A 26,045-nucleotide genomic window follows, 5' to 3' on the forward strand; every position below is an offset into this window, starting at 1 on the left:
GGCCAGCAGATCCTTCCACTGATATTGTTTCCATTAGAAACGTTATTTGTGGTAAAAGTATTACTCTTATTAACGTACAATAGCGAGGCAAGAAAAATCGCCACTAACAAAAGGTACAGAACACCACAGTTATTGCATAAACACACAAGTAAATGCAATTCCAGGTGCAAGACCAGTTCACACCAGCCAGTCCTAGGTTTAGTTCTTGCCAGTACATGTTCCCTCGTAGTATTAAACAGTCACATGCTGCATCAAAGATAAAAGTATCAGAGTACAGACAGCTTTACATTATTCAATCATAAAGCTCTTGTTTGCAACAAGGACTTCCTTGTTGATTCAAACTTAAGATAAAAAGAATACCACAAACGCCCCTCAGTTGCATTTTCTTCCCAACAATGCTACACAATTTTCTAACAGAGGTAAGTAGATGCTTTAGTCACTCCTAGCAACGTGGCTTGAATTAATCACAATTTTTTATTCATTTTACTAGATGAAGCCATTTAATTTCATATTTTACTCACTGATTTATCTTAGCTGCAGTGACAAAATTGAGATCTGGCTGTGAGAAACTGCAGGCAAGCTCCTAAAGCAGTTTTACTTGAATGTCATGGAATCTCTCCTTTAAATCAGTACTTAATCATGCAATGGATACCACTGCTACAAAGTGACAAGTTATTACCAAAATCATCCTTTTTCTGCTATTTGATCTGAGTAGGATTCCAAAATGGTTTCAAAGTATTTAGATTAGTACTTTACCAGTCTCAAAGTTGTGAAAATGATGAATGACTTGTAGCTGCTCCCAAAGTTGCAACTTAACCCCACTGGGTTGGAGCACAGCTGCTTGGACCAGTGCAGTTGGAAATTTTGCCTAAAATTTCAAAGAACTGGCACAGATAATCCAATCTCTGCCCCAATGATTTGTGATAAGCAAACGTGTAAAACAAGTCATAATATGGCATTGCCTGCATTCTCATCTCTTGTAAGTGTCTTCCCCATCAGAACAAAGTACAGGTTAATGAAGTAAAACCACTCAAATAGGCTTTAATTTGTAACTTACACTTTGTCAAGTACATAGTTTCAAAGAAATAAATCTAATACAAAGTTATATTATTGAACTTGTCAGTATCAAATAATGGCTTCAGCTCTAATCTGATTTCTGATGCATACATTCAATTCTTGGCCAATCTCATCAGACAATATCTCATGGCAGAATTTAAGAATCTGACCTGAATGGCACAGCTAATTCGTGTAATAACTGGACTACAGAATATAGCCATTGGTCAATAAACACTGCATTTCATGCTTACTCTCCCAGATAAGCAGAATTTGGACTCAAGTGTCTATATTTTGGGAGAAAGCTTTTCATTTGGGTCATTTTATACAATTCATTTCTTCTCACACATCTTTGGACTACTGCTCATAATACATCCAGTTCCAGCATGAAGGGATCGTGAAGATCATATATGCAGATGACTGGAAAGCTGTAACATTAATCTGTTATTGACTGCTGTTAAAGGACAATCCCAGTCAGCTTCTTCTCCGTCACTTACAAATGTGCCTTGGCCCCATGTGGCATTCCATTGGACATCTTGTCAAGGACTGATGCACATTCAGACAGACAGATCATCATTAAACTGATAGTCATTACCATGTTGTTGGGGAGGTAGCATTTTAACCTTTGAAATTTGAAGCAAACACAGCAGTAATAAAAATACTTAAAATCAGAAATACAATTGTATGTCAGCACAAATTTGGTATATTTATACCCAGTAGGCATCCAGTGCATGTCATACTGTATATTTTAGTTCATTACTGCTTCCAACAGTTAACTCCTTTATAAAAGCTAATACTGGTTGCTTGTGTCACAAGAGCTGAAGATTTCCAGTAACTTGATTGACTAGTGTCTCCTCACCCATAATTGCCAGGACTGTGCGTGATCCAGCTGCAATCTGATTTGAGAAAACAAGAAAATTATTAGTTGTAGGTTTATGCCAAGGTGCTAAAAATGCTTTCTACTTACAATTTTCTCCCTTCCCAAATAAACTAGGATTTTAGTGTCCCAAATCTTTCTGGTATCTCATCAGAGTGACCTTTTTTTATATTTGCCTAGATAGTAAGTATCAGCAGGCTTTTTCACTGGCAGAAAAAATGTCACAGCTGAGCCTTAACTCTGGACTTACTCAGACTACAGAAGCAAACTTTAGCAGAGGTTGTAGGATAGCCAAAATAACTTTTGCTGAATTCCTCTCTCGAATCCTATGATATCTGTACCATAAGTAACAGCCACCCTAGTTGAAATCCATTATTTCACAATAAGGCTGGTAATCAAATTTAAAACTTATTGGGGTCTGTCTGGTTCAGTAGTTGGTGTCTACAGTGATTGATCAGTGTGTGATGCAGTACGGAGATACAGTGATCAGCAACGTTCCAGGTTTATACTGAAGTAGTTGGAATTTGTCATGCAGCCCCGCATTTACTATCTAATTTCCCAGAATTTTAGAGCGGCAAGCCACAGATCCTACCTAATTGCTGATGACCCTCTGGATGCTTTATGTTTATACAGGAGCTGAGCTCTTTTGCAACCTATGGTTAAGTCAGCATCCCACATTTCCTGTCCAAACCCATAAATCTAGAATAGCCACTTGGGTGACATGGAGAGCCACTAGCACAAGGAAACATTCTGCATTATGTATTAGAAATGACAGAATAACTCACTGAGAAATTTCTGTGTATAACCCTAAAATTAACATTTATGATTCCAAATGGGGAGAAGGTTTACCGTATAACCCAATGAAAGAAACAAAATTGTTTACCTGGGTTTTTCCAGCATCCTTTACCAGATAGTTTGGTAGCTTCAATCGACAAGCCTGTTCTTGTAACTCCAAGATGTGTTCAACATTCTGCCCCTTCAACACAATCTTCTTACCTCTGGGAAAACAGAACAAACTGATACAAGGAGCTAAAAGCAAGAGTCACAGAATACTACAGTGCGGAAGAGGCCCTTTCGCCCATTGAGTCTGCAGCGATGCATGAAAGGTCCTGATCTGCCCACCTAATCCCACTTGCCAGCATTTGGCCCATAGCCTTGAAAGGAATTGACCTGGAAAGGAAAAATAAATTTTGTCCAGATGCAATGATAGTCACTTATATACTTTTGTTCCTTTCCTACTATTTTCAGTAATACTAAAGCCAATATGTCAGATCGCATCTCGGCAATTTGTTTATGATCAAGCGTGGTAGTGCATCCTTAGCCTTTTGGCTAGAGTCAAGCATGGCAGTGTGTCCTGGGCCTTTTGGCGAATGTCAAGCTCCTTTTTTATAGGGTGGCACAGTGACACAGTGATCAGCACTGTTGCCTCACAGCACCACAGACCAGAGTTTGATTCCCAGCTTGGGTCACTGTGCAGAGTGTGCACATTCTCCCCAAGGTTTCCCCTGGGTGCTCTGGTTTTCTCCCACAATCTGAAAGACATACTGGTTAGGTGCATTGACCCAAGTAGGCACCAGAGTATAGCAACTAGGGGAATTTCACAGTAACTTCATTGCAGTGTTAATGTAAGCCTTGTGACTAATAAATAAACTTTACTTTTATGTCTTCACTCGTTCATTTTATACACAGAGCATAGAGCAAAACAAAATTCAAGTTCTGGCTTATATAGCCATCCGTGGAAAGAATAAACATCACTTGAGTGTAAAGAAAAACCTCAAGAAGAAAATAAAGTTCTAAGTCCCCATATGTTATACTATTCACATTGTCTCAATTTACTATCGAGCAATTAGGATATAAACAAGCCCAGCAGACAAGTGTGAGGTCAATTTTTTGTTTTCTGCAGCTCCAGGGCATCTCTCAAAAATGTAAAGATACTTCAGCAGTATTTATTTCAAAACAATTGGGGTAAAATTCTCTTTCAGAAGAAAAACAATTCTGCATAATCACACTAGTGAAATTTCAGGAACATAGTTTTGACATGTATAATGTCTGACAATGCAATTTTATTAGGCCTCTAACTATGGAGAAAGTTAGATTTCCTACTTTTCAATAACCTCATGTCCCACTCACGCATCACTCCCATTGCTAGAAAGCAAGCTATATTTGTGTGGTTGATGCAGTGATATCAACATATCATAGTGTTAGTAAATCAGATTTCCTTCCTTGCAAGCAAAGAAAATGACAATAAAGCAATAACATCCCTTCAGTTTGAGGCAGTTAACAGGTCACTGAAATATAGCTATACTCAAAATTACAAGCGGGAAAGGGAAAAACAACTGCTTCTCTCTGGTCTGGCAAGGAATAGCAGCTGTAATGCTACAGATTACAATGCAAAGTTGCCAGCTCATTGTCCCTGGAAATCAGTCATAACAAGGTGCTGAATTTAGTAATCACCATATGAAAAAGGCCACAAGAAACACATTTATGCTATAACATGAACTTAATTAAATTGTACATGATATGGCATGGAGATGAGACTTGACTGCAGTCAGGTTCCCATCAGCAATTGAGACTGATGCCTGCCATTTGCCTTTTCCTGGTAGTGTATTGCAAAATTTGGTTTCCATTATTTCAATGCGCCCTCTAGTGACAAACAAGGACGAATGTTAACAGTGGAGGGGGTCCCCATTTAAATTTACTGTAAACCAGACTGTAAAAGTTAATAATATTTTGTGCATCCCAAACAACAAGCATACATTTCATTTTACAAACAAATTTTGTTCTTTGCATCCTGATTGAAACTCGCTAGAAACCTGGCAGCACAATTCTAGTTAATGATTCATCAAAACAATTAAAGTTAAGGAACTGGATTATTATCTTGAAAGGAAGAAAGTTCAGGGCCATGGGTGAGTGGCACTAGGTAAATTCCTCCTACGGCAAACTGGCACAGACATCTACACATGTGCTGTAACAATTCTGATTCTTTTCCTACATCAGGGACAAGGAGTAATTTCCACCCATGTATTCGTGACATAGGCCTGTATTAGTTTCCAGCACTACTCACCCATCATTGTCCCAGGTTGTCAACATCTGTTGCCAACTGTCTGACTCTTCCAACATCATCTGATATAAGCCCACAGCAGCATGGGCCACCTGTGCAGCAACCTGCAGAATTATACACACATTGAGTGAACCAGTTCCATGACATTAGCCTAGATTAAAAACAAGTTTAGAATTCTAACCAATTACCTTTCGAGCCAAAAAGCTTATGTTTTTAACTAATTTTTTCCTCTTGCCTCCAACATTTTCTCAGCAGCCCAATTCATGGCAGTAGTTGTCCTTCAGAAGTTATTTTAAAAAGAGTATTCAGGGAGTACATGTTGCTTTCGGGGCCAATATTTATCAGCAAATCCCTAAATGCCCTTGAAAACATGGTGGTGCGTGCTTCTGAATCGCCACAATCCATGTGGCGAAGGTACTCCCACAATTGTATTTGGTTAAGACTTTGACCAGCGACAATAAGAAATAATGACAAGTGTTATTATTTATGCATGAGCCTACATACTTTCACCAGACCACGAGGAAACAATGTCACCAAGTCCGAACTCACCTTCATCAGATGTCCACAATGGTGCAGCTTTAGCATCAGTTCCTGCACAGTTATCAGGAACCCTAACCAGTTTCAGTTTACTGCATCCTATCTACCATCATTGTGGGAGTACCACCGACACAGGCACTGAGGCATTCAGGGGAACTAAGGTTGGACAATAAATGAAACTTAGCCAGCATTGTCCGCACCCAGGGAACAAAAAAAAATCCAACTATTTGCTAACCTCAGAACAAAGATGTTCTTGATCTAAAATGAAGGCAAAATACTGCAGATGCTGGAAATAGGAAATAAAAACATAAACTTTGTAGTTTTGCAGAAAGGTCACATGGACTCAAAATGTTAATTGTGTTTCTCCACAGATCCTTCCATATTTTGTTTTTATATTCTTAATCTATATTACTTATCAACAGAATAGATGATCAAAGTCATACAATCAGTTTTAAAACTCCAAAACATGATCACGTGGCCTTAAACACTTGCCAGAAACTGTTACTGTGTAAACTGTAGAGCAAACATTTTCATGTAGGTGGGTTCCTTATCTCAGCAATGTCAGCTTTCAATTCACTTTGGTCAAGGAAGTAGCCAAACATTGTGGTCAGAATAAGCTATTTCACAAAGGCCCATAATTCATTTACTTTAACATAAAGCCAACAGTATCACTCCATACTACAGCATTCACTAACCATTACTGGATCTGGATGGCTGCATTGTTAGAAGGATGGGTTGTGCCTTATTTCTGTTCAGTATTTAACATCGTTACTGGCAACAATCATTATTAAAATTTAAATCTAATACTATGGATTTTCAAGTTTTGGAAGTCCAAAACTAAGCCTTTGTGGTTTTTCTGTGAAATTTCTTCCTAAATTTTGTGCCATTTAGTTCCATCCCATCTTTTGACCATATGTCAAAAATATGCAAATACCTCATTCCCTACAATTTCAAATAGAAAGAAATCAACATTTCTTTCAAAAACAGTATACAATTATTTAAAAGCTGAGACATCTGATGCCAGCTTTATCCATTTTCACCTCAATTATATTCACCCTTTGGGAGTATGGAAATTTTAAAAACATAATTTAAATGTATATAAACTAAAGCAACATTTTTATTAAATGGATGTATCACACGTCATTCTGAAAACAGAAATAATGCATTTGGTGCACAGCGGTACAATCCCTCTATTTTCATTAAAATGGAACAAAAACTGTGCTTCATACAAGTCCGCAGCACAGAAGGAGGCCATTTGGCCCATCATGTCCACATGGTCAATAAAGATCTTACTAAACAAATCCCATTTTCCAGCACTTGGTCTGTCGCCCTGTAGGTTATGGCAGCAGAAGTGAATACCTAAATACTTCTTAAATGTTACAAGGGTTTCTGACTCAAGCACCCTTCAGGCAGTGAGTTCCAGACTCCCACCACCCTGTTCATGAATCAGTTTCTCCTCAATTCCCCTCTTCGCCTTCTACTTCTTACCTTAAATCTACACCCCCTCTACTAATGAAAAAATGCCGTCCTATCCACCTTATCTATGTCCCATATAATCACATCCACCTCTATCAGTTCCCCTCTCAAACTTCACTGCTCCAAGGAAAACAGTCCCAGCCTATCCAATCTTTCCTCGTAGCTCAGACCCTCCAGCCCAGGCACCATCCTGGTAAATCTCCTCTGCACTCTTTCCAGTTCATTCACATAATGTAGGGATCAGAACAGCACACAGTATTCCAGTTGTGGCCCAACCAGCATTTTATACAGTTCCAGCATGATTTCCCTGCTCTTGTATTCTATGCTTCAGCTATTAAAGGCAAGGATCCCACATGCCTTCTTGATGACGTAGGAGTCTACAAAGATATCTTGAAGGTAGTGCTCTTGGGAGGAAGTTGGTCATATGCATTCCTGAATGGGCACTGGAAGGTTTGACTGGAATAGCAGATCATCTTCCCAACTTGATAAAAGTCTACAAACTATGACAAGGATTTCAAGCAAAACATTAATGCATCATCTCTTTATAGATACATTTGTATTTCAGCATTGAGTTTCTTTTCACCTTTGATAGTGTCCACTGGATAAAAAAAATGGAGAAAACAAAATGGGAGAGGAAAATTTTAAAAATCCATTCAGGCTTTTTTAAGCTTTGCTAAAGGGTAACTTCATCTTTCGATAGGAAAAAAAGAGTTTCACAAGGAGATATGGCGACAGAAATTATTCAACACAGTCACAATTCCACATTGTAAAAACGTATTAAATCAGACTGGTATTCAAATTCTATCTAATAAATAAAATGGTTCACAATTTTTTATTTCAACCAGTATGTAATTCTTCTAACCTCGAACGGCCAGCATTTTGATCGCGAGTTGACTACAGATAAGAGTTCCATTTCATTTGCAGCCAGACTCATGTTCCCTAGACAATATATGTGGCAAATACAACGGATCAAGCATCGCATCTGTCACTTTGATTCCCAGGTGAGCAGAATCCAATGTTAATTTCCGAGATGTCCTCTCAAGGATCGAAGGTACTTTAAAATTTACATTCAAAACATCTACATCTCTTAAGATTTTCCGGCTTGGAACATTAACCAATGGTTCATTTTAACGTGGACTATGCCTTTTTTTGAGATGAGACGGTAAAGAGGTCTGTACCTTTCCAATTCCCATAGTCAATTCCATGTTCACAACGAACACCATCTTATATTCACAACTCATAGACTCATCAACCTCGAATCCAGAAAACAGCTGAAAATTAAAATGGGAAAAATAAAATCAGAATTGCTAATCTTGGCTTTCATTTTCCATGAACTGTGAAATTAATATCACAATTAGAGATTGTTGACAACTTGAACTAAAAAGAATATTTTAATATGAAGTCATATTGAGGAGATTAAGTATTAATTGGCAAAGAAACTCTACCTTGTTACTGAGGGATAGGCTGGAGCAGTTTGAATAGCTGTCTCAAATAAAATGAGCCAGTTACTGAAGCTGTTATCCTCAGTAATGTCAGCACAGATAAATCGTGACTGCATTTCTGGTAGACATTTCCACACAAGGCAGATTTCACAGTATGGGAATCCAGCCAAGTCTCACATCCAGGAGGTCACCAGACTCTATGGCTGGTTGGTCCAGTGACCAAGGGAGCTTGGGGTCAAAAGTTGATTTTGTTTGGGACATGTTCTTGATCAGCTAGTGAAATCTAAGAGAAAAAGAAAAGGACTCAGGAAAGAATCAACAGCAAACTTTATGCCAAGAAAGTGAAAGGGTTAGCCAGAAGTGAGGAATGGAAGGTTTAGGGTGGAGTTGAGGAAAAACTTTTTTACTCAGATGGTGATAACTGTCTGGAATGCACTGCCTGGGAGGGAGGTGGAGGCAGGATGCCTCACATCCTTTAAAAAGTAACATTCAAGGCTATGGGTCAAGTGCTGGCAAGTAGGATTAGGTGGGCAGGTAAGGGGCTTTTATGTGTCAGTGCAGATGGGCCGAATGGCCTCTTCTGCACTGGCAGATGGAATATAATATAGAAAATGTGAGATTATGCAAAGAAAGGTAGGAAGAATAAAGGAGTTGATTCAATGGGCCGAATGGCCTACTTCTGTTCCTACGTCACACAGTCACCAGGAGGGACTGAAATTAGGTTGAAGAAAAATAGGATTTTTTCAACTACCTCTACATTTACTTGCTGCTTGCAAAATAAATCAGTTTAATGGTTCATTTTTGGGTTTGTTGCAATAAATCGTTAAATCAGTCTGTTTGTCAGGAACATAAGAACACAAGAAATAGGAGCAGGAGTAGGCCAACTAGCCCTTCGAGCCTGCCCCGCCATTCAATAAGATCATGGCTGATCTGTCGTGGCTCAGTTCCACATTCCCGCCCTCTCCCCATAACCCTTAATCCCCTCTCTTATCAAAAACCCATCAACCCGCGTCTTAAAAATATTTAGCGAGGTAGCCTCCACCACTTCAATGGGCAGAGAATTCCAGAGATTCCCCACCCTTTGAGTGAAGAAGTTCCTCCTCAACTCCGTTCTAAACCGCCCCCCCCTTTATCTTGAGGCTGTGCCCCCTAGTCCTACTATCCTTTCTGAGCGGAAAGAGTCTCTCCACCTCTATCCTATCCATCCCATTCATTATCTTATACGTCTCAATGAGATCTCCCCTCATTCTTCTAAACTCTAACGAGTACAAGCCTAATTTAGAGGTACACAAGGGCACTTGCTAGCATTACAATTATTCCCTCAGATCACACTATTGTAGAACTGATAAGAGGCAAGTCAGAAGCATAACATTCACTGACAGCAAAAGACAAACGTCATCAAACCTGGCATGACACCTGGGGCTCAGATCCAAATTTGTAAGAGCAAGTCAGACATTTATTGTCTTAATCCTTATTGTATGTTCCAATTGGGGTGGAACAGGAAACGGGAACACAATGGATGTCATAAAAGACTGTAAACGCAAAAATTAGGAGTGTCATACACAAACAATCTTCAACAAGTGATTGGGAGACTTCACGTGGTGGGTTGGTGGAGGTGAAATCAGAAAACAGTCTAAAGATCATGGAAAAGCCCAGATTAAAGTCACATGAAACAAAATCCAATTGCATAGGTAAATAGGTCTCAGTCTCTGCTAGAATGTAATGTATGTAGCTGTGAAACATGCTTAGAGACTCAGCATTTACACCAGCAGGATAGAAGCTCTCAGAACCTCCCACCGGTTAGAATACCTCAGTAGCTGCCAACGTGAAACAGCAATTCATATTCCAGCATGATATAAAGAGGATAGCAGAGAACTTCAGAAAGGGATATCATGCATATCAAACATAGGTATCAATGGAACCAAATATAATTCACCCTTCCAATGGGAACACAGGCTTTAGAATAAAAGAATGGTTAGACCACCAAAGGCCTGTTTGATTTTTGATCATTCATTTATTTTTTAAAATCGCGAAATAGTTTCATTAAAAGTTTCTAAAATGTTGCTTTAAATTCGAATTGCTGTTCTGCATTTTTTTTTGTTCCTAGACCCTTTCTTCTCCACATAATCCCCATAAAGACAATTACACTATGACAATGACTGCCAATTTCACAGTTTAAGCACATTAAACTTGCTGTCCATTCACACTTCAAAACCAAACATTTGGGCTTTGAACACCAAATTAAACTCTTTTAGGATCAGCACTTTTTGCATGAATGTACTTGCTTGATTTCCCACATCTTTTATGCTGCTGGCTCAGGCACTCGCTGCAATGTGACTACATTAACAGCGATCCCATTCTCTGAGAGCTGATCTGGTAGTTGTCCCTTGCTTTGGTTCCTCCACTAGCGTACAAGGCTGAGGGCGCAACACACCGATTCTAAGAAATCTGTGAGTGTGAACACTGGATCAGTTAAAAAATGTTTTCCATGCTGGGAATTGCTCAAGTTAAAATATGCCAAAGCTCATCCATTTTGTTCTTAGATGGAAAAATAACATTTACCATATTTTAAAAAGCATGAATTTATATGTTTTTACTTGCTGTACAGACTTATCTCTGGTCACTGCTTTTGTGAGGAACATCATAAATATAGTCCTTACTTCAAGTTCACTGAAGTAAAACAGAGCAGCAGAATCGCTGGACTGATTCCCAGTTTTAATCAAAGCCTGTGACAAAGAGAGAGAAGACAAAATTAGCTACTATGCCACAAAGAAAAATCTCAGCATCGCAGACACAATGAGCACACAAAACAGTTTTCTGATGGGGTTAAGATTATATTAAGAACCACTTTGATCAACCATAAAACTGCAGAAATATTAGAAATTCTGTCCACGCATGAAACTCCTCCAAAACTATCAAACCAACTTAACTAAACAACGGTCGGCCACTTGGCTGGATGGGGGAGAAGGAAATCAATTAAACAGTTTTATTGAAATAAAGAGTTGTCATTTATATAGCACCTTATTGCACTCTCAGGGCAACCCCAAGTGCTTCACAGCCAATTAATTATTTTTGAAGTGGAGTTAACATTATTAATAGAGCAGCCAATTGTACAGTTCCACAAAGAGATGAATGGCCAATTAGTCTGCAGTGTTGGTAGAGGAAGAAATGTTGGCCAAGATAGTGGGAGAAACTTCCATGTTGTTCTTTGAACAAAGCCGTGGGATTTTTACACCCACTTGATCTGACTGACAGGACCTTGATTTAATGTTTCATGTGTGAGATGACACATCCAACAATGCAGAACTTCCTTAGTGCTGCACTGGAATGTCAGTCTAGATGATGCACTTAAATCAGGGAGCATATTTGAAGCCAAAAACTTCAAACTCAAAAGGCAAGATTGCAAAACAGAGCCATGCTGAAACTTATAAACCCTCTTTCACTGATCAGAAAAAAATAAGAAAAACAATCTCATCCTTTTCAGCAGCATTGTGGCACAGTGGTTAGCACAGCTGCCTCACAGCGCTAGGGACCCGGGTTCAATTCCTCGCTTGGGTCACTGTCTGTGTGGAGCTTGCACATTCTCCCCATGGATTTCCTCTGGATGTTCCGATTTCCTCCCACAGTCCAAAGATGTGCAGGTTAGGTGAATTGGCCATGCTAAATTGCCCCTTAATGTCGGGGGGACTAGCCAGAGTGAACGTATGGGGATAGGGCCTGTGTGGGATTGTGATCGGTGTCAACTCAATGGACCAAAGTGCCTCCTTCTGTAGATTCAATGATGCTTTCAACTCTTACAAAAGTGACAACATCACACAATTATTCTGCCCCTCTAGGCAGCACACAGCAGTATTTTCTTGCCATCTTTCTCCAGCCACCATATTCTGGGTGATAAGACTTCACTGATTCTGTTAGTATAACTTACTAATTGGCTAGCCCTAATGAGAGTCAAGCTAACATAGGATGAGTATTTTCATTCACTTCAGGATATAACTCTCTCTCCCTTCTGCTTTGTCAAACAACTGATGCGATAATAGGTGAAAGCTCATTTAAATAAAGTAAAGATTTATTTATTAGTGTCACAAGTAAGGCTTACATTAACACTGCAAATGAAGTTACTGTGAAATTCCCCTAGTCACCACACTTCAGCGTCTGTTTGGGTCAATGCACCTAACCAGCACATCTTTCAGCCTGTGGGAGGAAACTGGAGCACTCGGAGGAAACCCACGCAGACATGGGGAGAACATGCAGATTCCACACAACAGTGACCCAAGCCGGGAATCAAATCCAGGTCCCTGCCTCTGTCAGGCAGCAGTGCCACCATGTCAATAAGAACTGCGGGATAGTAAATCCAGATTATTTTACTGAACAGAACCTTACTGATTACATGAAAAAATGTTATATAGAATGGATAACCAAAATGTGAAACTAGTTTGGTTACTTCAGGTATCAACAGCATCATCATGATGATTTCGTCAAACTCAAAAAAATAGGTGGCCTTCAAAACAAGGTTAGGCGAAAATACATCTACAACGCAATTTGAAAATTACAAATGAAAATGAAAGGACAAAGCAGTGATTGCGGAGCTTTTAAATCATGACACAGAGTATGAAAAAAAAGGAGACGATAAATAACTTGTCATTGACATTAATTAGGATACAGTGAGAGGACTGAAAATATTCTGGACACTCCATGATAGAATAGACATTCGAACCTTGAAAATAAAAGAGTACAAGGCTTTTCAAAATGAAACATTCATAGTTAAGATGGAAGGCTTTAAAACAGCAATGGGTATTTCTATAATGTTTTTGACATAATAGAACATCCCAAGCCACTACATAACAGCTTAGGGGCGGCACAGTAGGTAGCACTACTGCTTCACAGCGCCATGGACCCAGGTTCAATTCCAGTCTTGGGTCCCTGTCTGTGTGGGGTCTGCATGGGTTTCTTCTGGGTGCTCCGATTTCTTCCCACAGTCTGAAAGAAGTGCCACTTAGATGCATCGGCCATGCTAAGTTCTCCCTCAGTGTACCCAAACAGGTGCCGGAATGTGGTGACGAGGGGATTTTCACAGCAACTTTATTGCAGTGTTAATGCGAGCCTACTTATGATGCTAATAAATAAAATTTCAAGAAAAAAAACTTTAATCATGCAAACTGTATCATTGAGTTACAAGTGGAGATATTGGAGCAGATGAACAAAAGCTTGATGATCAAAATGCAAAAGAAAAAAATCACTAAAATTGTGAAGTCAAAGGGATCTAAAAAAAGTTTGTGAGGATACATAGAGAAAGTTAGTTTAGATTGATTGACAAATCAGAAGGAAAAAACATAGACCCAGGATTATCATAGTGTACACAAAGGGATAAGTTGGAGGAAATATTTTGACTCAATGCATTGCACAAGCAATGTTGAGTCATAGACTACATTATTTAAAAGTAAACTGAGTAAGTATCTAAAAAGAAAGAATGCTGAAGGATAAGGGTGGGGAAGGGATTAGATTAGAAAACCAGTTACTGAAGAGCTAGCAGAAGCATAGGAAAAATAGTCTTTTCCTGTGCTGTAAATTCTATAAATCTTTTCACCCACCTCCTTGGCTTTCTCTTCAGAGATACCCAACTCTAGCAGCTGCTGCAGGAACATTGGATTTACTTCTCCTGTCTCTGCCATCTTAAATCCTGGAACTTCAGGGGAAAAGAAATAGACCAAATGAAATACATGGCATACACAATATTGAAGAATTTCCTTCTAAATTCAGGTTGTTGCTGCTCTTTTGCCAACCTTCCCATTTATAGATTACACTACAGCACTTCAAATTAACATTTTATTTAAAAAAACCCAAAGTTCTTCTCTGAAGGGAAAGGTCAGGGAGAGACCCTGAGAGAACACAGTGCTGGAAACCGATAGATAAAATAGACAGCAGGAAGTCAGTGGACAAACAAGCTTGGGAGACAAACAATATCTGAGACCAACAGCTAAAAGTGACAGTGTTTAGTCAGAGACAGCAAGCCTGAGGGAGAACAATCCATAGATCAACAGGTAAAACAGACAATCAGCGGAAGTCAGAGATAGTGAGCCTGAGGGAAAAACAGTGCCAGAGACCAACAGATAAAAGCAGCAACAGGGAGTCGACAGGAGTTAGAGAGAGAGCAGCAAGTGAGTGATCGGCTTTTTGGAGTTTGGTATTGAGCAGCACATAGTTGAAGGGCTTTAGGGACAGAACAGATGGAAGGCTGACTGGTGATCTTTAAGAAGGCCTTTCATTAGTGTTTACTGCTATTTTGCCTATGCTCTTCATTAACTGGCTTTCTATTCTAATCCCTTCCCCACCCTTATCTTTCTACATTCTCTCTTTTTAAATACTTACTCAGTTTACTTTTAAATAATGTGGTCTGTAACTCCACATTGCTTGTGCAGTGCAATGAGTCAAAATGTTTCCTCTAAGTTATCCCTTTGTGTAAACTATGACAATTCTCAGTCTATATTCCTTCCTCCTGATTTGTCAACAAATGGCAGCATGGCGGGAAACCTCAGTCCTCCGGAATGCACATCCTATAACACGTGGGAATTCCAGAACGCTTCTCATGTCCTGGACAACTACATGTGCAAGAAGTATCGTCAGCTAAACAAGTTCTTTAGCAATAGTTGGTATCACACTGTGATGCTGAGAACTACATGAACAGTATGTTTTTGGATGTGGTCACCCTGCAGCTTAACGGTACACAGGCAAAGAGGGGATGAGTGACCAATGGACAATTGAGGGAATGAGGCAGATAGTGCAGGAATCCCCCCCAAGTGCAACTTGTTCTCCGATCAGGATTCAATTCTGAATACTCGTGATGGTTCCTCTGCGGCATGTAGGCAGAGCCAAGTCCATGGCAACGCAACTGCCCCAGCTGTAGAAGGTGGCAGCAGGAAGATTGGGAAAGCAATAATGATAGGGGGTTTTATAGTTAGCGGAACAGGAATTTCTACAGCTGCAGACATGAATCCATGCTGTATTCAAGGACAAAGGAGATAACTTATGCATGGAGCCAAAGGAAGTGGGGGAGGTCCTTAACAAATACCTTGTATCAGTATTCACAAAGGAGAAGGACATAGTGGCTGGTGAGTTTAGAGAGGGTATACTGATATTCTAGGACATGTCAATGTAAAAAAGATGTTGGATGTTTTAAACAGCATTAGACAAATCCCCAGGATCTATTTGTATCTATCCCAGAATACTGACAGAGCAAGGGAGGAAATTGCTGAGGCCTTGTATGAAATCTTTGTATTTGCTTTAGTCACAGAAGAGGTGCCAGAGGACCAGAGAATAGCCAATTTGGTTCCTTTGTTTAAGAAGAATGACAGGGATAATCTAAAAAATTACAGGCCAGTGAGCCTTGCTTACATCAGTGGTAAGGAACTTACTGGAAAAGATTCTTAGGGACAGGATTTACTCAATTTGGAAATATATGGACTTATTAGCAATAGGCAGCATGATTTATGTGGGGGATGTCTCACAATCTTAAGATTTTTGAGGAAGTGACAAGATGACTGACGAGGGCAGTTGATGTTGTCGATATGGACTTTAGCAAGGCCTTTGACAAGTCCCTCATGGCAGGCTGATACAGCAGGTAAAGTCACATGGGATCCACGGTGAGCTGGTAAGATGAATGCAGAACTGGCTTGGTCATAAAAAACAGAGAGTAGTGGTGGTAGGGTATTTTTCTGACTGGAGATCTGTGATGTTCTGCAGGGGTCGGTGCTGGGACCCCTGTTGTTTGTAATATATAAATGATTTGGAGCAGAAGGTAGGTGGTCTAATAGTAAGTTTGTGGAAGACACGAAGATTGACAGAGCTGCGGAGAACGAGGAGGATTGCCAGAGAATATAGCAGGATATAGAGAGGCTGGAGAGTTGGGTAGAGAAATGGCACATGGAATTTAATCTGGACAAATGCAGGAGGGAAGTATACAGTAAATGGCAGAACCCATAGAAATATTAACATACAAAGGGTTCTAGGTCCAGGTCGACAGTTCCCTGAAAGTGGCAACACAAGTGGATAAGGTGGTCAAGCGGCATATGATATGCTTGCCATTATTGGGTGGGGCATAGAGTATAAAAATTGACAAGTCACGTTGCAGCTGTATAGAACTTTAGTTTGGTCACATTTGGAATACTGCCTACAGCTCTGTTGCCACACTACCAGAAGGATGTGGAGGCTTTGGAGAGGGTGCTGAAAAGGTTTACCAGGATGTTGCCTGGTTTGGAGAGTATTACCTATGAGGAGACAGTGGACAAACTTGGTTTGTTTTCACTTAATGTCAGAGGCTGTGAGGAGTGACCCGACAGAAGTTTACAAAATTATGAAAGGTACAGATAGTTGGAGTCTTTTTCTCAGGGTAGAAATGTCAATTACTAGGGTACACAGGTTTAAGGTAAAAGGGGGAAAAGTTTAAAGGACATCTTAGAGGCATTTTTTTTTACACAAAGGGTGGTAAGCGCCTGGAACGCACTGCGTTGATGCAGATACAACAGCAACATTTCAGAGGCATTTTGACAGATACATGAATAGGCAAGGAATAGAGGACGCAGACCGTGTAGAGGCAAAAATTCTTTAGTTTAAAAAAGCATCATAGAAATCATAGAAACCCTACAGTTCAGAAAGAGACCATTCAGCCCATCAAGTCTGCGCCAACCACAATCCCACCCAGGCCCTACTGCCATATCCCTACATACTTACCCACTAATCCCTCTAATCTATACATCTCAGGAAACATAAGAACATAAGAACATAAGAAATAGGAGCAGGAGTAGGCCATCTGGCCCTTCGAGCCTGCCCCGCCATTCAATAAGATCATGGCTGATCTGTCGTGGCTCAGTTCCACTTTCCCGCCCTCTCCCCATAACCCTTAATCCCCTCTCTTATCAAAAACCCATCAACCCGCTTCTTAAAAATATTTAGCGAGGCAGCCTCCACCACTTCAACGGGCAGAGAATTCCAGAGATTCACCACCCTTTGAGTGAAGAAGTTCCTCCTCAACTCCGTTCTGAACCGCCCCCCCTTTATCTTGAGGCTGTGCCCCCTAGTCCTACTGTCTTTTTTGAGCGGGAAGAGTCTTTCAATCTTTTTTTTTTGCATGGCCAATCAACCTAACCCGCACATCTCTGGACTGTGGGAGGAAACCGGGGCACCAGAGGAAACCCATGCAGGCACGAGGAGAATGTGCAAACTCCACACAGACAGTGACCCAAGCCAGGAATCGAATCCAGGTCCCTGGATTCAGTGAAGCAGTGCTAATCACTGTGCCGCCCCTGTGCTATGTATCGATGCAGGCTTGGTGGGCTGATGGGCCTGTTCCTGTGCTGAACTGTTCTTTGATCTTTCTTCTTCTTGACAGAGTAATAAATAGTAAGACATTAGATGGAATCAAATTAAGGCTTTTAAAGAGGAGATAGTTTAGGTACAGTCGTGATACATTCCCACAAATGGGAAAGGTAAGGCAACCAAAGCCACAGCATCCTAAATGAAGAGAGAGAAAGAAAAAGGGGAACCAAAAAATCTTCCACAGGCATATAAAACATGAAAGAGTGATTTTTTTTTTAAACTGGGACTGATTTGGGAGATAATACTGCAACTTTGTAAAAGACCCTTGTTAGACCCCACTTGGAGTGCTGTGCGCAGTTCTGGTCGCCTCACTACAAGAAGGATGTGGAAGCTATTGAAAGGGTGCAGAGGAGATTTACAAGGATGTTGCCTGGATAGGGTGGCATGCCTTATGTGGATAGGTTGAGGGAGCTAGGTCTTTTCTCCCTGGAGAGACGAAGGATGAGAGGCGACCTGATAGAGGTTTATAAGATGTTGAGAAGAATAGATAGCCTCTGAGAATCCACCCTATCTCCCAGGGCTGAAATGGTCGCTATGAGAGGACACAGGTTTAAGGTACTAGGGAGTAGGTACAGGGGAGATGTCAGGGGTAAGTTTTTCACTCAGAAGGTGGTGAGTGGAATCGGCTGCTGTCGGTGGTGGTGGAGGCAAACTCGTTGGGGTCTTTTAAGAAACTTCTGGATGAGTACATGGGATTTAATGGGATTGAGGGTTATAGATAGGCCTGGTAGGTAGGGATATGATCAGCGCAACTTGTGGGCCGAAGGCCTGTTTGTGCTGTAGTGTTCTATGATTAGGAGCTGCATGGGATTCCTCCAGGTGTTCTGGACTCCTCACATAGTCAAAAGATGTGCGGGTCAGGTGCACTGGCTATGCTAAATTGACCCATAGTGTCCAGGGATGGAGGGATTAGCAGGGTAACTATGTGGGGTTGCGGGGATAGGGCCCTGGGTGGGATTGTGGTTGGTGCAGGCTAGATGGGTCGAATGGCCTCCTTCTGCATTGTAGGGATTCTATGATTACAAAGGTCTGTCCATTCATGAATCATGATGTGGATATGCCGGCGTTGGACTGGGGTAAACACAATAAAAAGTCTGACAACACCAGGTTTAAGTCCGACCGATTTATTTGATAGTAGACTCACGAACTTTCGAGGTTAAGCTCTTCTTCAGGTGAATGGAGAGTTCTGGCTTCAGACAGAGCATATAAAGCACAGACAATTTCCAGATTACTGATTAGAATACATGCTCTGTCTGAGGCCAGAACTCACCATTCACCTGAAGAAGAGCTTAACCTCGAAAGCTAGTGAGTTTACTATCAAATAAATCGGTCGGACTTAAACCTGGTGTTGTCAGACTTTTTACTGCATTCATGAATCGGAAGCAAAGAAAACAATGCAGGACTCGGGACTCAGCACGAATGCGGCGACCCAGATCCAACAGGACAATGACTGGAATGAGGGAGGGAGGCTGGTCAGGTGGGAGGCTCCCTGGCCCAGGCCCACACTGTGACAGGCGCCATCCCTCGGGCGAGAGGCTCAATCAGTCACCCCGTTATCATCGACCATCATTACATCCATTTGCACTTGTGGACAGCGGTCCCGCTAAATCACGATCAATACCTGATGCCCCTGCGCATCGATAACCAGCCCCCTTTCCTTTTAGGACACAGAAAACAATCTCCGATCGATAATCCAAACGCTCCTCAGCGGAAAACTCCGTTTCCTGCCCGACCCTTTAATCCGTCCGGCGGGGCAACCAGCAGCTCCGCCGATTCGTTCCGATCTCCCCCTCCCTCCCCCCGGCCCCAGCCCAAGCCCAAGCCCAGTCCATCGTGAATCAAATAATTAATCACACACACTGTTACTGATCTGCATCATCAAGGCTAAAACATTCACATCACTCGAGCAATTCCATCAACATTGGAGATGTTTCTCTTCTGGAAGAGAGGAGGAAAAAGCAGAGTTAGATATTGATGCTGTATATCTCTATACCTCTATATATCTCTACTGATGACTATAAGTTGAGAAGAGTGACATTAGTCCTGTTAAAAAAAACAGGGATTGCACCAATTTTCACTGCAAAACAAAAGAATCCTGGAATCTGAAAGGAAAACAGAGAATGGGTTGGGTTAAAGTGTGCTTTCAGGTCTGAAGAACCTTGCCAGAATTGGAAGATGCTACATGGCATTGAAACATCTTGTAAGGGGAAGTACAACAAGAAAATAAAAGTTGACACAAAAATGTACTACTTTTTTACTCAAGAAAAGAATGATCTTTAAAGTGAGCAAAGTGATTAAGGAAGCAATAATGGTAAAAGGCAACCAGACATCGAAGACAAATGAAAGATACATGAGAGCTCTACAATATATCAGAACTTTGATCAGAACTGGAAACTGGTACAAATGAACAATAAGAAAAAATACAACAAGGGAAAAAGGGGATGGAGAAAATTAAGAAAATGAATGGTCAGGAAACAATTAGCTGGAGTACAGGAAATGGTTAAACAACAGAAGTGATTGATAATAAGACCACAAGAAATAGGAACAGAAGTAGGCTGTTTGGCCCCTTCAGCCTGCTCCACTCTTCAATAGGATCATGGATTATCTGACATTCCTCATATGGCCTTTCCCCATAACCCTTGATACTCCTACAAATGAAAAAAAAACAATCTATCTCATAATAGCACAAAATAAGGAAGGCATTGTAAGAGATTTAAAATTTATATAAGACCTAGATGTGTGAATGATTAAAGTACCAATGCAGGTTCCAGTAACACAGGAGTCTGGTTGAATAATATGGTAGATAGACAGCAGTAGTACAGACCCTCTTGACAGGCACCAATATGGGATAACCACTCCATGTTCCAAAGAACATCTTTGGAAGCATTGTTAGGTCCATCCTACAGCAACTACTGTCAGAGAAATAAAAAGAAGAGGTGGTTTATGCCTGAAATTATTTTTTATTCATTCGTGGGACATGGGCGTCACTGGCTAGACAGCAGTTATTGCCCTTGAAAAGGTGGTGATGAGCTGTCTTCCTGAATTGCTGCAGTCCATGTTCTGTGGGTTGACCAACAATGCCATTAGGGAGGGAATTCCAGGATTTTGACCCAGCAACTGCGAAGGAACAGCGATATGTTTCCAAGTCAGGATGGTGAGTGGCTTGGAGGGAAACTTGCAGGTAGTGGTGTTCCCATTTATCTGCTACCTTTGTCCTTCTAGTTGGAAGTGGTCATGGGACTGGAAGGTGCTGCCTAATGATCTTTGGTGAATTGTTGCAGTGCATCTTGTAGATAGCACACACTGCTCCTACTGAGTGTTGGTGGTGGAAAAACAATGCTGCAGCCGGAGCACTAGCTACATGCTGCCCAGCAGAAAGATGAGGTCATGCAGATTGAATGCTTCCATCCCCTGCTGATAAACTGCTTTAACAATTCATTTATCCTGTGTGCCTTTTTTATATCTAGAATTCCTCTCATCGTCTTGTGGTATTTTCACTTCTATCATTTAACCATAGAATCCCGACAGTGCAGGATGCCATTTAGCCCATCGAGTCTGCACCGACTCTGAGTATCTTACCCATGCCCTATCCCTGTAACCCCACATATATTTCCCTCTAATCCCCGTAACCTACACATCTAGGGACAGCAAGGGACAATTAGTTCGGCCAATTCACCTGACCCACACATCTTTGGGGTGTGGGAGAAAACCAGAGCACCCAGAGGAAACCCATGCAGACACAGGGGGAATGTGCAAACTCCACACAGACAGTGAACCAAGGCCAGAATCAAACCCTGCCAGCCCAATCATCAGCTGCTCTCCACCTAATCACTTTGGAGATCATTCTTTTTCTTTTCTTGTGTATGTTGTCGATTTGGGCGCCTTTTCACTTGCTCGATTCCTCCTTAGAAGCTGTTTATCTGTATCTTCCGGTTCCGACAAAAGGGAATAAGGCCTGAAACGTTAGCTTCTTTCCCTTTCTTCACAGTTACAGCCTGACCTGTTGTATCTGTTGCCACTGTTTTCTGTTTTTATTCCTTTCCACACAGTTTTTGCCAACCTCCTCTTTTTCTGAGGGCTCAAAGGCTCTAGTGCTCGCTTCCAGTTAATCAGTGCCATCAATTGTCCATTAACTTTTTGTCCTACCAATATGGAGAGTTGAGAACATGCAGGGGGGTTGCTGCGCACCAAGCTCAGGCCAAATTGCCCACAGTGATATTTTAGGGACAGAATTGTAAGGCAGATGGCAAACCCATTGGAATGAATAGACCTCTGTCTACTAGTGTGAGTGAAAACCTATCGGAGTGAATGAAGCTGTATTTCAAAACCCATTGAAAGGAATAACATTGTGTTTATTAAGTGAGGGACTCAAATCCCATTGGGATGAATGGAGCTGTGTTTATTGTACTAAGATTTTGCAATTGCACAGATAAATAAAGCTCCCTTTCATAACACACATCAAAAGGAGAAGGTAAGGGTAGAAGGAAGTACTTTTAATACAAGTCATTCCTCTGATGGAATGTGTTTGAACTTCCTACCTTTTAACCGAGATTTTGATTTTAACTTTTCCCACACAATGCCCTCACCAAACCTGTAATTCTAGGTCCTGAACACACAAGGAGTCTATTCAACAGCTACATGCAACCTTAATCCAAGAGGCCATTTAGGAGACTATTTTTTGAATGGGCCACCCTGCTTTCACTTTGCTGCCTTAGTAATATATGATGCAGTCTTTGGATACTGAATTACAATTGGAGTACAACAAAAGAGAGCCATTGATAGAAGAGTAAAGCACTGTCTGCTGGCATTCTGAAATAAAAACACAATTCTGGAAATACTCGATGGGTTTGGCAGAATCTACGGAGAGAGAAACAGAGTTAATGTTTCAGGTCAATGACCTTTAGTGAAGTGAGTTCAACCCCTACAGTGCAGAAGGAGGCCATTTGGCCCATCAAAGTCTGCACCAACAACAATTCCACCCAGGCCCTCTTCCCATAACACCATGTATTTACCCTAGCTAGTCCCCCTGACACTAAAGGGCAATTTAGCATGGCCAATCCACCTAACCCACATACTCTTTGGAGTATGTGTGGAAACTGGAGCACCCAGAGGAAACCCACGCAGACACGGGCAAATGCAAACTCCACACAGACAGTGACCTGAGGCCGGAATTGAACACACGTCCCTGGTGCTTTGAGACAGCAGTGATAGCCACTGTGCCACCCCAGAATTGTCAGAGATGTCTTTCCAATTTTATTATACAATATAGCTATACAAGGAGAATCCTGCCCATCTCCCCTTCATTAAAGAGGTACCACAACCTTCCGAGAACTGATGCTTGGTGTTAAACAATTCATCGTTTGTGTTATGCTGTGCTAATTCAGCTACAGTGCCAAAGGCCAACTGGAGTAATCCAGAGTGATTTCAAACCCTGCTCACTTCCTGTGATATTCTCCAGGAGGTCCACGGCAAATCACTGATTGATCTCCCTCTGGGACTCGTTGAGTATGAGTTCCCCTGGTAACAGGCAGTGGCTTGCTTGAATTCATTGCCCAAGCCTTTCATAAGGCAGGCCCAGCACTGGGCCTGCTGAATTGTCATCCCTGGCAGAGACTAGTGTGTGTACACCATGGGAATGGTTTTTATTTTGCTTTCTATAATAAACTATGATCCTTTCCAGTCGAGCTTCCTGAGTCATTCACATTGTCAACGGGGAACAAGGGAAGTTTTGGACAGCCTGAACCCAGTAAAACAGCGATAGGGAGATATTGAAAATTCTGCTGTTTGGGAAACTGGAACATTATGATGCAGATGTGGAAGATTGACCCTAATATGCCAAAAGAATTAGATATTTGTTCTGGGCAAACAGGATAAAAGACCTTAAAGAAGCACATAGATCACCTTGCAGAGATCATATATTACAAAGGCACCTCGCAGGGAACCCTCTGCAGAGATAACTGTTACTATGGACACGTGATTGTCAGCATCCTTCATACGGGCCTGTCGACAGGAAACTCCACCCTCTAAAAACTCAAGAGCCAGTCATCTGGACAATGAAGATTCTGTCTCAGACATGGGGACAGAGGTGGCGGATACCCAGTCAGGGATCGCCACCAAGGATGAGGTCCCTGTAGTGGCTCTTGACACTCCTTGTGGAAGAGGCATTCACCTATCCATTACACACACCCCCCCACAACTAGACTCTACAGGAAATGAAGATGAGGCCACAGACAAAGAAGGCCCCAACATCATGAGAATGAGGGGGGAACTCTTAGATTCGGGTGGAGGTTGGTGGGGTGGTGTGATAACCCCATTGAGGCTCATGGGGAATCACTGATTGATCTTGAGTTACTACACCCCCCCACACCAGCCCAGCCACCCGCCCCCCCCCCCCCAAAAGCCCGAGAGTTCCCCTTTTGGCCCCATGATGACTGATGTCCCTTTGGGGCTCATTCAGTATGAGCCTTCCCAGCTGGAACTCATTACCTGAGCCTTTTAATAAGGCAGGCCCAGGACTGGGCCTGCTGAACTGGAATCCCAGGCAGGGACTTGTGTGTGTACAGGATGGCAGTGGTTTTACTTTGCATTCTGTCTGTAATAAACTATGCTCCTTGCCGGTCAGGTTTCCTGAGACACTACACTTTGGTTTCTAATATATCTCTGAATAAATAAGATTTAAAAAAAGCAAAATTATCCATCTATACCACTTATCAATAACTGCACCCAACAGAGTCTTCAAGTCCTTAGCAAATGGACTGTTAACTTATTTTGTCGAAACAACCTGAAATCCCAAGCTATTTCACACCTGGGCAATTCTCACTTAGAGAGCCTCACAAAGATCCCCCCCTACATCTTTATCATGGGATAACATAGAGTTCCCATCCAACATGGTAATAAATTGCAAACTGCCTGAATGCTGAGAGATGATCCAAACTGAGGACTTAAAAGTATGGAACAGTTTGCTATGGTAGATATTTGTGGCAGAGACTAAAACTAGTGCCATAAATAGAAGGTAGTCACCAATAAAAAATCAGAACAAACTTTTTTGTCCAGGTAGAATATGGAATTCACTTCCATAAGAATTATTTGAGGGAAATAATATGAATGCATTTAAGGAGAAGTTCAGTAGACATATAAGGGAGAAAAGAATAGAAGAATAAAGAAACATAGTACTTAAGAGAAGGAGTAGCCCATTCAGCCCTTCAAGCTTGCTCCAACATTCAATAAGATAATGGCTGATCTTACTGTGATCTCATCTCCACTTTGCCATCTGCTTCCCCCGTAACTCTTAACTCCCTTGTCGTATCAAAAAAGCTGTCCAACTCTGCTTTGAAGATCCAACTTTCATTGTTCTCTGGGAAAGAGATTTTTGGCACTGAGAGAAAGGTTTCTCCCCATCTCCATCATAAAAGAGAGAGCCTTTGTTCTTAAACTGTGTCTCCTTGTTCCATTGTACCCCAGAAGTAGAAATATGGTTTGTCTGTATAGCATGCAAGAATCAATACTTTTCACTGTATATTAATACATGGGACAATAACAAATCAAATCAAATCAAATACCTGGTTATGGGGTTAGAGTGGGGAGGTGGGCCTTGGTAAGGTACTCTGTCAGAGGGCAATGCAGACTCAATGGGGACCGAATAGCCTCCTTCCGCACTTTCGTGATTCTATAAAGACCAACACACGCCTGTTGGGCTGTTTGCCTGTTTCTGTGCTGTGACTCCATGTTTTGTATGTAACTCTCTGCCTTACTCTTGTGTCCATGACATGTGTGTCAATCTCTCCTTAGCTCCGACCTATCTCTGATCTTCCCCAGCTTCTTCCTTTAACATCCGCTCCTCATTGGTCACTTTGCAATACGGAATCCAAATTGCTGTTCGATGCGTTATGCATTTATTTTTTGTTTCTGTTCTTGAATGAATTATTAAATGATCTGTGGGAGGAGGAGGAAGCATATGGACATTCTTGCAGAACAAGAATCCACATCCAATTAAAAAGTTTTGACAAATTCTTTTTACAGTTAGAAGGAATGAGCCCTCTGAGCTTGCACAAACAGCATGAGTCATAACTATGGTGCATACCCACATGAGAAAAAGCAACAGATCAGAAAGATACTCAAACGCAGTAGCAACCTGCAATGTCTAGAACTAAAATTATCACATCCAGTTGGTCAGAATTCATAATCAGCCAAATCACAGTAAAATAGAATTCCAAAGAGATACTCTTTCCCA

The 26,045-nt window shown here is 41.3% G+C and overlaps 1 protein-coding gene across 2 annotated transcripts; it reads right to left on the minus strand.

Annotated features, from left to right (window-relative positions):
* Nucleotides 1–1,016: 1,016 nt before the first annotated feature.
* Nucleotides 1,017–19,559, minus strand: LOC145336014 (putative peptidyl-tRNA hydrolase 2). Of its 2 annotated transcripts, none has more exons than XM_080181716.1 (7): nt 19,437–19,559; nt 14,035–14,129; nt 11,107–11,172; nt 8,183–8,275; nt 4,995–5,095; nt 2,814–2,928; nt 1,017–1,949 (listed from the first exon to the last, which is right to left on the minus strand). In XM_080181716.1, exons 2-7 carry the CDS (start codon nt 14,113–14,115, stop codon nt 1,863–1,865), a joined length of 543 nt encoding a protein of 180 aa, XP_080037842.1. In that variant the 5' UTR covers nt 14,116–14,129; nt 19,437–19,559; the 3' UTR covers nt 1,017–1,862. The 2 variants fall into 2 exon arrangements, with proteins under 2 accessions (XP_080037842.1, XP_080037841.1); XM_080181715.1 differs by having other exon boundaries at nt 11,044–11,172.
* Between the last annotated feature and the right edge of the window lie 6,486 nt (nt 19,560–26,045).

This window comes from Carcharhinus amblyrhynchos, chromosome 3, assembly GCF_965287045.1.
Source record: "Carcharhinus amblyrhynchos chromosome 3, sCarAmb.v2.hapA, whole genome shotgun sequence".
NCBI lineage: Eukaryota > Metazoa > Chordata > Chondrichthyes > Carcharhiniformes > Carcharhinidae > Carcharhinus > Carcharhinus amblyrhynchos.

Bases quoted from the DNA above. Each gene is read 5' to 3' on its own strand.
- LOC145336014 (XM_080181715.1), bottom strand. From the start codon at position 14,115: ATGGCAGAGACAGGAGAAGTAAATCCAATGTTCCTGCAGCAGCTGCTA. The intron at 11,173-14,034 runs GTGGGTGAAAAG...TCTTTGTCACAG, and splicing joins CTGAAGAGAAAGCCAAGGAG to GCTTTGATTAAAACTGGGAA. The intron at 1,950-2,813 runs GTAAACAATTTT...TTCTCAAATCAG, and splicing joins AGGATGCTGGAAAAACCCAG to ATTGCAGCTGGATCACGCAC.